Source organism: Ctenopharyngodon idella, chromosome 7 (assembly GCF_019924925.1).
Source record: "Ctenopharyngodon idella isolate HZGC_01 chromosome 7, HZGC01, whole genome shotgun sequence".
NCBI lineage: Eukaryota > Metazoa > Chordata > Actinopteri > Cypriniformes > Xenocyprididae > Ctenopharyngodon > Ctenopharyngodon idella.
The window spans coordinates 46,405,311-46,417,264 of record NC_067226.1 but is presented as its reverse complement, the minus strand read 5'-3'; the positions used below and the strand labels follow the sequence as shown (position 1 = coordinate 46,417,264).

Here is an 11,954-nt window from a genome sequence, read left to right as displayed (position 1 = left end):
GTCAAGTTGGTTTTTGGCGAGTTATTTTATTTGATGCTGTCACTCACTTTTAAAAATAGCAAAATGTAAAAGTGCTATAAAATTCCAAACAAATGTGCAGAAGATGCTGGAGAACCAATAGAATAAGCGTTTGGACACAACTGAGATATGGCCAGCATAAGTCAGTTTTGAGAAGCATCTCAAAGACTATCTGAAAAATCTACACGGATAAGTTCTGTATGCAGTGAAACCACTGATCTTTATAAGTTCATATATATCAGTGACAGTGACTGAGAAGGACTTTGGTGACCCACCTGATGGCGCCATTTATCAGTTCACTGAATATTTAAAAAAGTAAGCTTTACTGCTGGTTTAAAATTTGATTTGTCATTATATTTGTTAATAATGTGTTTCTAATGATTAAAAAAAAATAAAAATAAAAATACGCCTGGGCGTTTATAGAAATTTTAGTAAGTGACTACTGTTTGTGTCACCACTCACTCTCATTTATCTCCGTTAGTCATGGTTATCCATCTTGAGCTGATCTAGCTGATGTTTCCAGTAGGGTGTGCTCCACCCGCTCACCTCAAATTTTATCAGGAACTTGGAGGATCTGAAACCAAAAACATGACCCTTCAGTTTTCTTACTGCCCGTGTTTATATTTGACCTATAGTATTTTCGGCAAACTGGAGTAACCAGATTAGTTTCAGATATACTGATAGTGGTTCTGTTGTTGTCATGGCGTCAAGCTCGACACGGACAGCACGACAACAACCACTATCAGTTGGCTAGGTTGGAGAGACAGTAATTTTGTAAAAATGCTACTACATATAATATAGGTTATTAAAGTATTGCAACAGATAGTTCAACAAATACTGATTCATTCCTTGCGCCATCGTGAAATCTGAAAGTGAAACTCGCGAGCGTTTTTGTCGCAACGTTAAAACACACAAGAAGGGTGAGAAAGCAGAATGTAACGTTAGGCTTGTATTTGGACTTCAGACTAATTAAGCGCGACCACCTGATTCGACAGACAGGAACATAGGGCTCCCTTTATTCATGATTGTCTGGGTGTGACCCTCGGGGTTTATGTTCTTTGAGAGGTAAGTAATATTTTTGTTTGTTTCCATAACTTGAATTTTTATAGCCAAAATACAATGGTATATGGTCGATATCCTGAGGCATTGGCAAACATTTTAAGATTCGATAGCTATGCAGACAGAGACCCACCAGCATTTCGTTTTTAATAGTCAGTTTGTGATTAGTTTCAGATATCTAAAATGAACCATAAATAGTTATAATTTAGTTATGATTATAGTAGCCTGTTTTTTTTTTTTTTTTAAGCAACGAGGACAGCATCCCTGTTGTCTGTGTGTGTGTGTGTGTGTGTTTCCATTTATTCAGGATTTAAGAGGAAACAGCTGTATAAGTTTAGATTCAGTTCAGCTGTATAAGATACTTATCAAAAAATAAAATCTGAATGCTGTTCTGATTCAGTGACAAAAAAAGTGTGTCCATGATTAAGCATTCTTCATCTTTATGTATTCATGTTCAGGGTCGTGCACAGACATTTTGGAGGGCAGGTGAAAAAAACTCCTATCACTCCTATCATAAATATTTTAACATTTACATAAAAAAATGAACTTAGTTACATTCTGTAGAACATCTTTAAATTACTCACACATTAAATAAATATGTCCTTTGTTGGCATTATGCTGGAATTGGTAAACAAGCAAATCAAAATTAAGAAATTTCTATTTTTAAATAGAAATTTTTTATAAAAAAAAATATTATAAATTCGGTAACTTTACAATAAGGTTCATTAGTTAACATTAGTTAACTACATTAGTTAACATGAACTAATAATGAACTGCACTTATACAGCATTTATCTTTGTTAATGTTCATTTCAACGTTTACTAATACATATATATAATACATAATATTAAAATCTTGTTAACATTAGTTAATGCACTGTGAACTAACATGAACAAACAATGAACAACTGTATTTTCATTAACTAACGTTAACAAAGATTAGTAAATACAGTAACAAATGTACTGCTCATGGTTAGTTCATGTTAGTTAATACATTAACTAATGTTTAACTAATGAACCTTATTGTAAAGTGTTACCATAAATTCCATTATAAATTCAAATAACTAGCTTCCGGCGGATGACCGTATGCAGAATGCGCAAGTCGATTTGCGGCGGAAGAGTATCCTTTGACCTGACGCCCAATGTAACGACGGACGCGGAGGCGCAGAGGATAGAGCAAAACAAATCATTTTGCTTTCACCTCTCACGTGAACTGCTCCAGAGTTCGTTTAAAAACATAAAGAGACTACCTCTTCAAAGAGGTCTCTGTATGCTTGTTTGGTCCGCTTTTGGTGCGCACCCAAGTGCGATTGCTGCATTTACACCTGGCCAAATGAACTGCACCAAGGGGAGAATGAACTCTAGTGCGATTCAACCAAACTAAAAGAGGCAGGTGTGAAAGCACCCTATATCATATGATATAAAAGACAAAATCTTGTACTGGGACAATTCATATCTTGAAATTTGCCTGCATTTTTATTAATTTTGGTAGCATTTCCGACCCTCCACAACGCTATTTTACATCAACGCCAGACTTGCTTGTTAAGCTAAATGGAGGCCTATTGCCTAAGTTAGACTGGCTCTATGTACTTTAATAGTGGTTTAGTTTGACAGCAGTGACAAACAACGCCAAAGCAATGTTTTTCCTTTGTTATGATATCAGCATTTAGGACAGTTGTATAACCTTGACTTTATGCCCCATTTTAAGGTGTATATGTATTTGCAGACCTAATGCCAGCCACTTCTGAAGAGCAGCAGTGCCTCTAAAATGAGTTTCTATGAGAAGAAAGAGGAAGGACTTTCTGTTCAGGCCAAAAGGGCAGGAACTCCAGAACCCAGCTGTGTGTCTCTGAAGAGTGACGTATCTATGGGCATGCCACCTGAATTCAGTGGTGAAGCAGTGACCTCTGACCCCAAGTGAGAAACAAGATTAAATCATAAATACAGTACAGATGGATAAACATAGGCTTGCTGCTTTCATATATATTATCTTTCCATGGTCTATCTGTAAGCAGATTCACAAAGCACCATCTTTAGCATGTGGCTGTGTATTAATGAAAAGCAAATATGATTAGCTGTTTTTGTCACCACTCACTCTCATTGATCTCTATTAGTCATGGTTGTCCATCTTGAGCTGATCTAGCTGATGTTTCTAGTAGGGTGTGCTCCACCCGCTCACCTCTAATTTTCTCAGGAACTTGGAGGATCTGAAACCAAAACACATGACCCGTCAGTTTTCTTACTGTCCATGTTTTTATGTGACCTAGAGTATATTCGGCAAACTGGAGTAACCATAGCCAGCACTCCTACTTGCAAGTAGGAGTAGGGGTGCTTCTCAATTCTTATTTGTGCATCCTTGTTTCCTTTCCTTGCGTCTCAGCTCCACCCCCTGAAGGATGTGAGGAGAGAGATGCGAGGAAAGAAAATGAGGATGGAGGGATCAAGAGAAATGTTATTTGTATTTTGGAATGTTCTTGATCACTCGAGCGTCACGGCGTCATCAGCTGCACTTGAGGGATCTGCCCTCATGCTGTTAAAGTTTGGTTATTTAAGAAATTCACAAATAATAATAATAAAGCAAGATTTATCTTACGATTAGCTAATTAGAGCACTCAAAAACTTATAAGTGCATGCAGTGCTAATGATGTTACCATATAACACATCTAAAGTCTCTCTGCAGGGGTTTGCTCCAGGTTAGTTCCAAATGTGGAGTGTGTGAGCAGGTTCTGAGAGACCCAGTCTCTATTACCTGTAGACATAGTTTCTGCAAACAGTGTATCAGCTGCTACTGGACTAAATCCAGTCCATCAGACTTTGACTGTCCTCAGTGCAGGAAGAGATCCAGAACACGGCCCATTCTACAAACAGATAAAGTCTCAGGAGGATCCAGTTCTGCTGGTTCTGCTCTCTGTTACACACAAACAGTCCTGTTAGAGGAGTCTAAAAACCTGCAGCAGGATTCTCTGGTGGATGATGTCCTGCAGAGAGTCAAAGAGAGACACAAAACCAGCATGAGGAACAAGTATGAGAACTTATTTGAGGGTATCAAACTACAGGAGAATCAAACCCTCCTGAACAGGATCTACACACAGCTCTATATCATAGAGGGAGAAAGTGAAGGGGTGAATAAAGAACATGAAGTGTTACAGATGGAGAAAACACCCAGGACACAACATTCTCAAATCCACTGCAATGACCTCTTTAAATCTTTAACTGAACTAGGATGTGAGGGGAAGAGAAGAGAGGGGAGTGACAAAATAAAGACCGTTCTTACTAAAGGCATCGCTGGAATTGGAAAAACAGTCTCTGTGCAGAAGTTCATTCTGGACTGGGCAGAGGGAAGAGTGAATCAGGATATAGACTTCATGTTTGTGCTTCCATTTCGAGAGCTGAACTTAATTAAAGATGATCAGTACAGTATTCACAAACTTTTGCTTGACTTTCTTCCTGAACTTCATGATCTAGACTCAAAGATTTATGATGAATGTAAAGTTGTATTCATCTTTGATGGTCTGGATGAAAGCAGAATCACACTGATGTTTTCAGACAAACAGAAAGTTTGTGATGTGAATGAGTTTTCATCCATAGGTGTGTTGATGTCAAACCTCATCAGAGGAGAGCTGCTTCCTTCTGCTCTCATCTGGGTCACTTCTAGACCAGCAGCAGCCAATCAGATCCCTTCAGAATGCATTAACCGGGTGACGGAAATTCAGGGATTCAATGACCCTCAGAAGGAGGAATATTTCAGGAAAAGGATCAGCGATCAGCATCAAGCCAGCAGAATCATCTCACACATCAGAAGATCAAGAAGCCTCCACATAATGTGCCACATACCTGTCTTCTGCTGGGTCTCATCCACTGTGCTTCAAAATATCCTGAAACAAGATGACAGTGCAGAAATCCCTCAAACTCTGACTGAAATGTACATCCACTTTCTGCTCATTCAGATAAACATCAGGAATCAGAAGTATGTTGAGAGAGATCCAGGTAAACTCCTGCAGTTCAACAGAGAAGTGATTTTGAAACTTGCTGAACTTGCTTTCAAACAACTGAAGATGGGCAACATCATGTTCTATGAGGAGGATCTGAGAGAGTGCGGCATAGATGTCATTGATGCCTCTGTGTATTCTGGGATTTGTACCGAGATATTTAAAGAGGAATCTGTAATTCATCAGAGGAAAGTCTACTGCTTCATGCATCTGAGCTTTCAGGAGTTTCTGGCAGCTGTTTATGTGTTTTATAGTTATGTAATTAACACTGTGGAGGCACTAAGGTTTTTTGATTCCCTGCATAATTTGCTCAGAGGAGCTGTAGATAAAGCCTTAGAAAGTGAGAATGGACACCTGGATCTTTTCCTCCGGTTCCTGCTGGGCATTTCACTGGAGTCCAATCAGAAACTCTTAAAGGATCTACTGACCAACACTCACAGCTGTTCAAGGAGCATTGAGAAAACAACTGCTTGTATTAAAGACAAAATTAAGCATGGACATAATCTTTCAGCTGATAGATCCATCAATCTTTTTCTTTGTCTCTTTGAAATGAAAGATCAGACTCTGTATAGAGAGATCCAGGAGTTTCTGAAATCAGACAAATATTTAGAGAAGAAACTCTCTTCTGCGCTTTGCTCGACAATTGCCTACATGTTTCAGATGTCAGAGGAGGTGCTGGAGGAACTTAATCCCAAGAAATTTAATACATCAGAAGAAGGTCGAAGAAAACTCTTACCAGCTGTGAAGAACTGCCGAAAAGCTATGTGAGTGTTAAATTCTTATGTTACTTAAGCTAATGGATGCTGCTTCTGCTGATTGATTTATATATATATATATATATATATATATATATATATATATATATAATTTGCATAAATTGACGTTTTTGCAACTTTGCAGATTTTTCCTTATTAAGCTGAACCAAGTCTCTCACAAAATTAGACTAAACAGTCAATAAGCATGACAGCCTTGACTGTTATCAAGTTGTTTTGAGTGGGCTTGTGAGTTGCAGGCTTAAAGGTGAAGTATGTAAGATTTTTTATGTTATAATACATTCTTTTAACCCAGTTTATTGTTCACTGACTACTATTAGCATGAGTTTGTCTCCTCCAAAAGTGTAAACATTGAGAGTGGTCCGCATAGATCTGTCAATCTCTTTACAGCTCAACCAATAGTGTGAGTTTGGGGCGTGGCTACTGTAGCAGGCAGAGCCAGAGGGTATGAAAAGACATTCAGCTTTGTTTAGCTTCAAAGGTTAAACAGGTCATGAACAGTGAACGAGGCATTGCGATGCAACACACTACAATGGACACTTCAATAAAACATCATCATACATTTGTTCAGAAAGACAAATGTACCAGTTTATAATGTTTACTCATCCTCAATCAGTAGTGGCATGTCATGTCAATAATGCGCCCAATGCAGAATGGGTTTATTGTAAGTGAGACGTTTGCGTTCGCTCAAGACAGAGTGATGCCTAATCAATTGCTTGCTTGTGACACATAGCAACACAGCTAAATGCATTTCTAATATGTTGGACCTTTTGTTGAAAGTAGCCCACTTTTACCTGTTGAGACATGGCTTAACAAGCACCCATAAGAGCTGTTTGTGATGTTTGAGTTGGGGGAGGCACAACACGTGAAAGGGGCATTTGTAAGGTTGTTTGAAAATATACTTCATTTTTGCAATTACACTAGGTGCCACTAGTGTTACAGAAACTACATACTTCACCTTTAAGGAAAAGGTTATTTGACTTACATTTGAATTACCCTGTGCAGTAATCTGTAGATAACATTTGAATTGTGTTTTTCTCTCTTATAGTCTTGCTGACTGTAATCTCACTGATAAATCTTGTGAGATTGTGGCCACAGCTCTACAGTCATCAAACTCTGTACTGAGAGAGCTGGACCTGAGTAACAATGACCTGCAGGATTCAGGGGTGAAGCTTCTCTCTGATGGACTGAAGAGTCCAAACTGTCAACTAGAGAAACTGAGGTTTCTAAGAGTTTTTAACAGTTAAAAGATTATTTTGAAAAATAAAACCCTGTGTGAAAGTTTCATGCAAGCTGCCCATATGGTTCCAGTGGTACAATATGTGCAAAGACACAATCACTTTTAATATCTGATCTAATGCTATGTGTAAATTATCACATGTACAACAGTTCTAAAATCTGAAGTAAAGGGATAGTTTACCCCAAAATTTAAATTTAAATCATTTAATCACCCTAAATTGGTTCTAAACCTGTATGAATTTCTTTCTTCTGCTGAAAAGAAGATATTTTGAAGAATATGGGTAACCAAACAGTTGATGGGCCCCATTAACTTCCATATGGAAATAAATGGGGCCCATCAACTGTTTGGTTACAGACATTCTTCAAAATATCTTTTTTTGTGTTCAGCAGAAGAAAGAAATTCATACAGGTTTGGAACAACTCGAGGGTGAGTAAATGATGACAGAATTTTCATTTTTGGCTGAACTATCCCTAAAACAGTGTATGTGTTTGTAAATTATATGACTGTTGATATGCATGTTTATAGATTATCTGGGTGTATGGTGACAGAGGAAGGCTGCTGTTGTCTGGCCTTAGCTCTGAGTTCAAATCCCTCACACCTGAGAGAGTTGGATCTGAGCTACAATTACCCAGGGCACTCCGGAGTCAAGATGCTCTCGGATCGACTGAACCTTCCAAACAGCACACTGGAGATACTCAAGTATGTTGACCTGAAACTCTGTAGTGTACATTAGGGGTGTATATTACATGATACATCCCAACATCGATTCTCTTAGCCACCGAAACAATCTTTGCCGATACCACAACGCATACAGTGATAGGATTACTATTCGAATAGATTCAGGGTTATATTGATCAATATATAGATCTTACAATATTATGTGCCTATTTGGAACACGGGAAGTAGATGGAGAATGATCAAGCAGACACATAGACAGTGCAGTACCATAACATTCTCAAATTTAATATGGAAGAATAGCCATATTTATACACAAGATAAAGCAGAATCATCCATGGTGTCCTGTCCATACAATTATAGTACTGAACGGTCAACCCCTACCATATATGGCATATTAAGAAATATAATAACAAGTAAGAGAGGTCAGATATTCAAATGTATGTGCGTGTCTTAAGTTCCTGTTTGCATGTGAGTGTATAAGTGTGTCCAAGGCCTGAGTTCTTGTTTTGTCTTGGTGTGTCCATGGTGTGCACATAACATAACGGGAAGAAGTTACACAAAGACAGTGTTACACAAGAATAGCCAAAAAAGAAGCCTAAGAAAATATTAACAGTGGGCTATTAAAAAAGTGTTATTTATATGTTAAATAATGTTTTTTAAAACATACACGCAGAGTGTGACGTCATATTGTCACTGTTGCAGTGTGCGTAGAAAGAATTCGCCCACGCTCCACTCCTGAGTGCAAGTCCACCTTCAGTTGTTGTACTTTGTGGTGTTTTGACGTGTTTTATAGACTCAATATTTTCTTTTTCCAAAAGTGGTGACCCGTCCCCCCCAAAAAAACAAAACAAAACAAAAAAACACACAGCACCCCCAACCTAAAACGTCTTCCCACGCCCCTGTATTTTATACAGTCAGTTTTTTTTATTAAAGGGATTGTTCACCCAAAAATGAAAATTATCCCATGATTTACTCAACCTTAAGCCATCCTAGGTGTCAGGGCTCTATGCTAACATTTTTCTTTAGGGGCACTCTATGCTAACATTTTTCTTTAGGAGCACTGTATGGATTATATTTATAATGGATGGATGCATTTTTGGGGGGCCTCAAAACAGGCGTTTTACTACCATTATAAAGCTTGAAAAAGCCAGGATATTTTTAAATATATCTCCGATTGTGTTTGTCTGAAAGAAGATAGTCATATACACCTAGGATGGCTTGAGGGTGGGTAAATCATTGGATAATTTTAATTGTTGGGTGAATTATCCCTTTAACTTACAAATACAACCAAATCACACAACATGGAGAAAAAAAAACAAAAAAAAACAAACTCTGGACCAGTAGAAAAGGTGAGGGTTTAAAAAGGTTTTTCAAAGACCATTTTTACATGCCTTCTTCTGTGTTGTTTAGTTTAGACCACGGAGAGTCCTTCAGGATCACACCAGGACTGAGGAAATGTAGGTTCTCTCTCTGACACGCACATTGCATGCACATTCAGTTTTTTCAATTCAATATTATTGTGCTTTTATAATACAAATGATCCAAAAGCAGCTATAGAATAGTGCCTTGCAGTCGCAAAGTCAAAGCCAAGAATGACAATATCAAGGATCTTTAGTGATATCACTGATGTTTTAATCTCTCTTCAGATGCCTGTGATCTTACATTCGATCTAAACACAGTAAACACTCATCTCATTCTGTCTGAGAACAACAAAAAGGCAACATATTTGGAAGAGGAGCAGCCATATCCTGATCATCCAGAAAGATTTGAGCACTACGAGCAGGTTCTGTGTGGAGAGAGTTTGACTGGACGCTGTTACTGGGAGGTTGAATGGAGTGGCTGGAGTCATATAGCAGTCACACATCGAGGTATCAACAGGAAAGGAGGGAGCGACTGCAGGTTTGGACTCAACAAAAAGTCCTGGAGCCTGGTCTGCTCTGGTAAAAATTACTATGCCAGGCATAATAATGCAAGAACTGACATACCCGCACCCTCATCATGTTCCAACATCATAGGAGTGTACCTAGATCAGCCAGCTGGCTCTTTGTCTTTTTACAGTGTTTCCTCTGAAACAGGCAAAATGATCCACATTTACACCTTCCACTGCACATTCACTGAGCCCCTCTATGCAGGATTTGGGGTTGGGGTTGACGGTGGCTCTTCAGTGTGTTTATGTAAAATATAGAAAATGTAAGGCAGGTGTGTCAGCTCTGTGGTGAGTTTGAGAGAGTTTAATGTACTTGAGAAGTGTTTTCTCTCCCAGCACATAACTTAAATTTGACTGCTATATTCTTATTTGTAAATAAGTGTACCCTTACGAAAAAGAAGTATACTTAAGTAATGTTCAAGTATATTTTTTAAGTATACTTTATGTAGTAAGTATACTAGTATCAAACATGTACTAGTAGTAAACTTGTAAGTGTACTATTTTAATACTGCTTGGGACTAAATTGGCCCAATTGAAGTATACATTTAAGTGTACTATAAGTGTGTAACAGTAGTAAACTTTAAGTACACAACTAGTTCACAGCTACGTTTCTCATTTGTACTGCATCTGTACTACAAGTGAACTTATAAGTATACTAGTAGTTTACTATTTTAATACTACTACTAGTACATTTTTAGTATATGAAAGTACACTTTGAAATATACTCTCAGTAAACTACTAGTTTAGTGCAAGTATACTTTTAAGTTTTCTTTAAGTGAACATATCACACTTTTTATATATTATTTTTGCACTTTAAGTATACTACTATGTTCCTATTATTTTTTTATACTTAAAATACCTTTAAATGTAGGCTACTTTAACTCTTTACCTTTTAAAAACATTTTATTCTCGCTTTATTTTTTTATCAACACCACAGGTGGAGTAGATCGAGTCCATAAACACCCCCAAAGCTTCATAGTCCTCATAACGTTTGGCAGTTTTTATTTATATGCTGTTTAATGTTTGATGGTCGCTTCATTTTACATTTGCGTGAGTAATCTTCTGTCGCTTGTTTCAGCTTCTTCTTCTCCTGCGTTTTGATCTGGAGATTCTGTACTCTTTCAGAAGATGCGTAACAGCGCCCCCTACCGTGTAGCCTGAAAATTCAGTCAATGGCGAGGAAAGAGGGAAGTAAAGTCTATCAAAAGACTCAGTCCAATTATAGGCCAAATATACTTAGACTTTTCTGTCAGTATAAGTCAAGTATACTTAAGTGCAATTTTAAGTATATTTCCCAGAAGTACATAAAGTATATTTCTGAGAAGTATATAAAAAGTAGACTGAAAGTATACTTTCTTATTTTTAGTTTAAAAGAAGTATACTAATAGCACACTTGAATAAACTTCTTTTTCGTAAGGGTATATAAATAATAACGTCATGCTTGTATTTCCGTTTTGCATCCTAAGTCTGTTAAACGTTATTTTATATATTCATGTCAAACAGAGAAAGGCAGTGCAATAATGTTAATTATTTCTTGTTGGATGTTACATTTAGCTATTATAATATCATTGAAATACTACTGTTAGAAGTGTCTTAAGTTTACAGAGAAAAGAAGTGTTATAGTAACGTTTTTATCCTGATCATCATTTTGTATAAACTATAAGAACATGAAGTAGACATTGTCTGTTCTTGATCATGTGTTGCACCTGTGGACCTAGATAAAAACATTTTCATACATGTACAACCCACTATGTCTTTTTGTTTAACAATGTCTAAAGGTTTACAAAATCATTAAGATATATGGTGTCCATATATATATATATATATATATATATCTCCATCCAACATCAAATATCAAATGATCCTTGGTTAACTTAGTTGTTCTGACTTAGATTTAACATTTTTAGATTTAACATGTTTTTGCAAGTTTATGATAAAAACATTCATTGCACATACCAAAGCCATGTTGCACCAGTTCTGATCTTCTACATTGTAATTTGTAATTAAATTATATTTTAACCACATGTAAAAAATGTTGCCATATTTTCAAGAAACCATGAATGTAGCTCATTGAAAACTAGAAGCTAAAGTTTGTAAACAAACTTTGATGTTGGCTTAAGAAAGCCTGAATGGGCAGCCTGAGTCAAAAGAGCCAAAGCATATGAAAGTGTAGTTTCTTTTTTTTAGTTTGAAAGAAGTATACTAATAACACACTTGAATAAAGTTTTTTTTTCATAAGGGTATCATCATGCACCACTTTATAGTTATCAT

General features: G+C 37.0%; 1 protein-coding gene across 1 annotated transcript; it reads left to right on the top strand.

Annotated features, from left to right (window-relative positions):
• Positions 1 to 558: 558 nt before the first annotated feature.
• Positions 559 to 11,427, top strand: LOC127515137 (NACHT, LRR and PYD domains-containing protein 12-like). The gene is made up of 7 exons (XM_051898462.1): positions 559 to 1,083; positions 2,803 to 2,993; positions 3,757 to 5,829; positions 6,887 to 7,060; positions 7,604 to 7,777; positions 9,167 to 9,213; positions 9,403 to 11,427. Exons 2-7 carry the CDS (start codon positions 2,845 to 2,847, stop codon positions 9,939 to 9,941), a joined length of 3,156 nt encoding a protein of 1,051 aa, XP_051754422.1. The 5' UTR covers positions 559 to 1,083; positions 2,803 to 2,844; the 3' UTR covers positions 9,942 to 11,427.
• Positions 11,428 to 11,954: the final 527 nt, after the last annotated feature.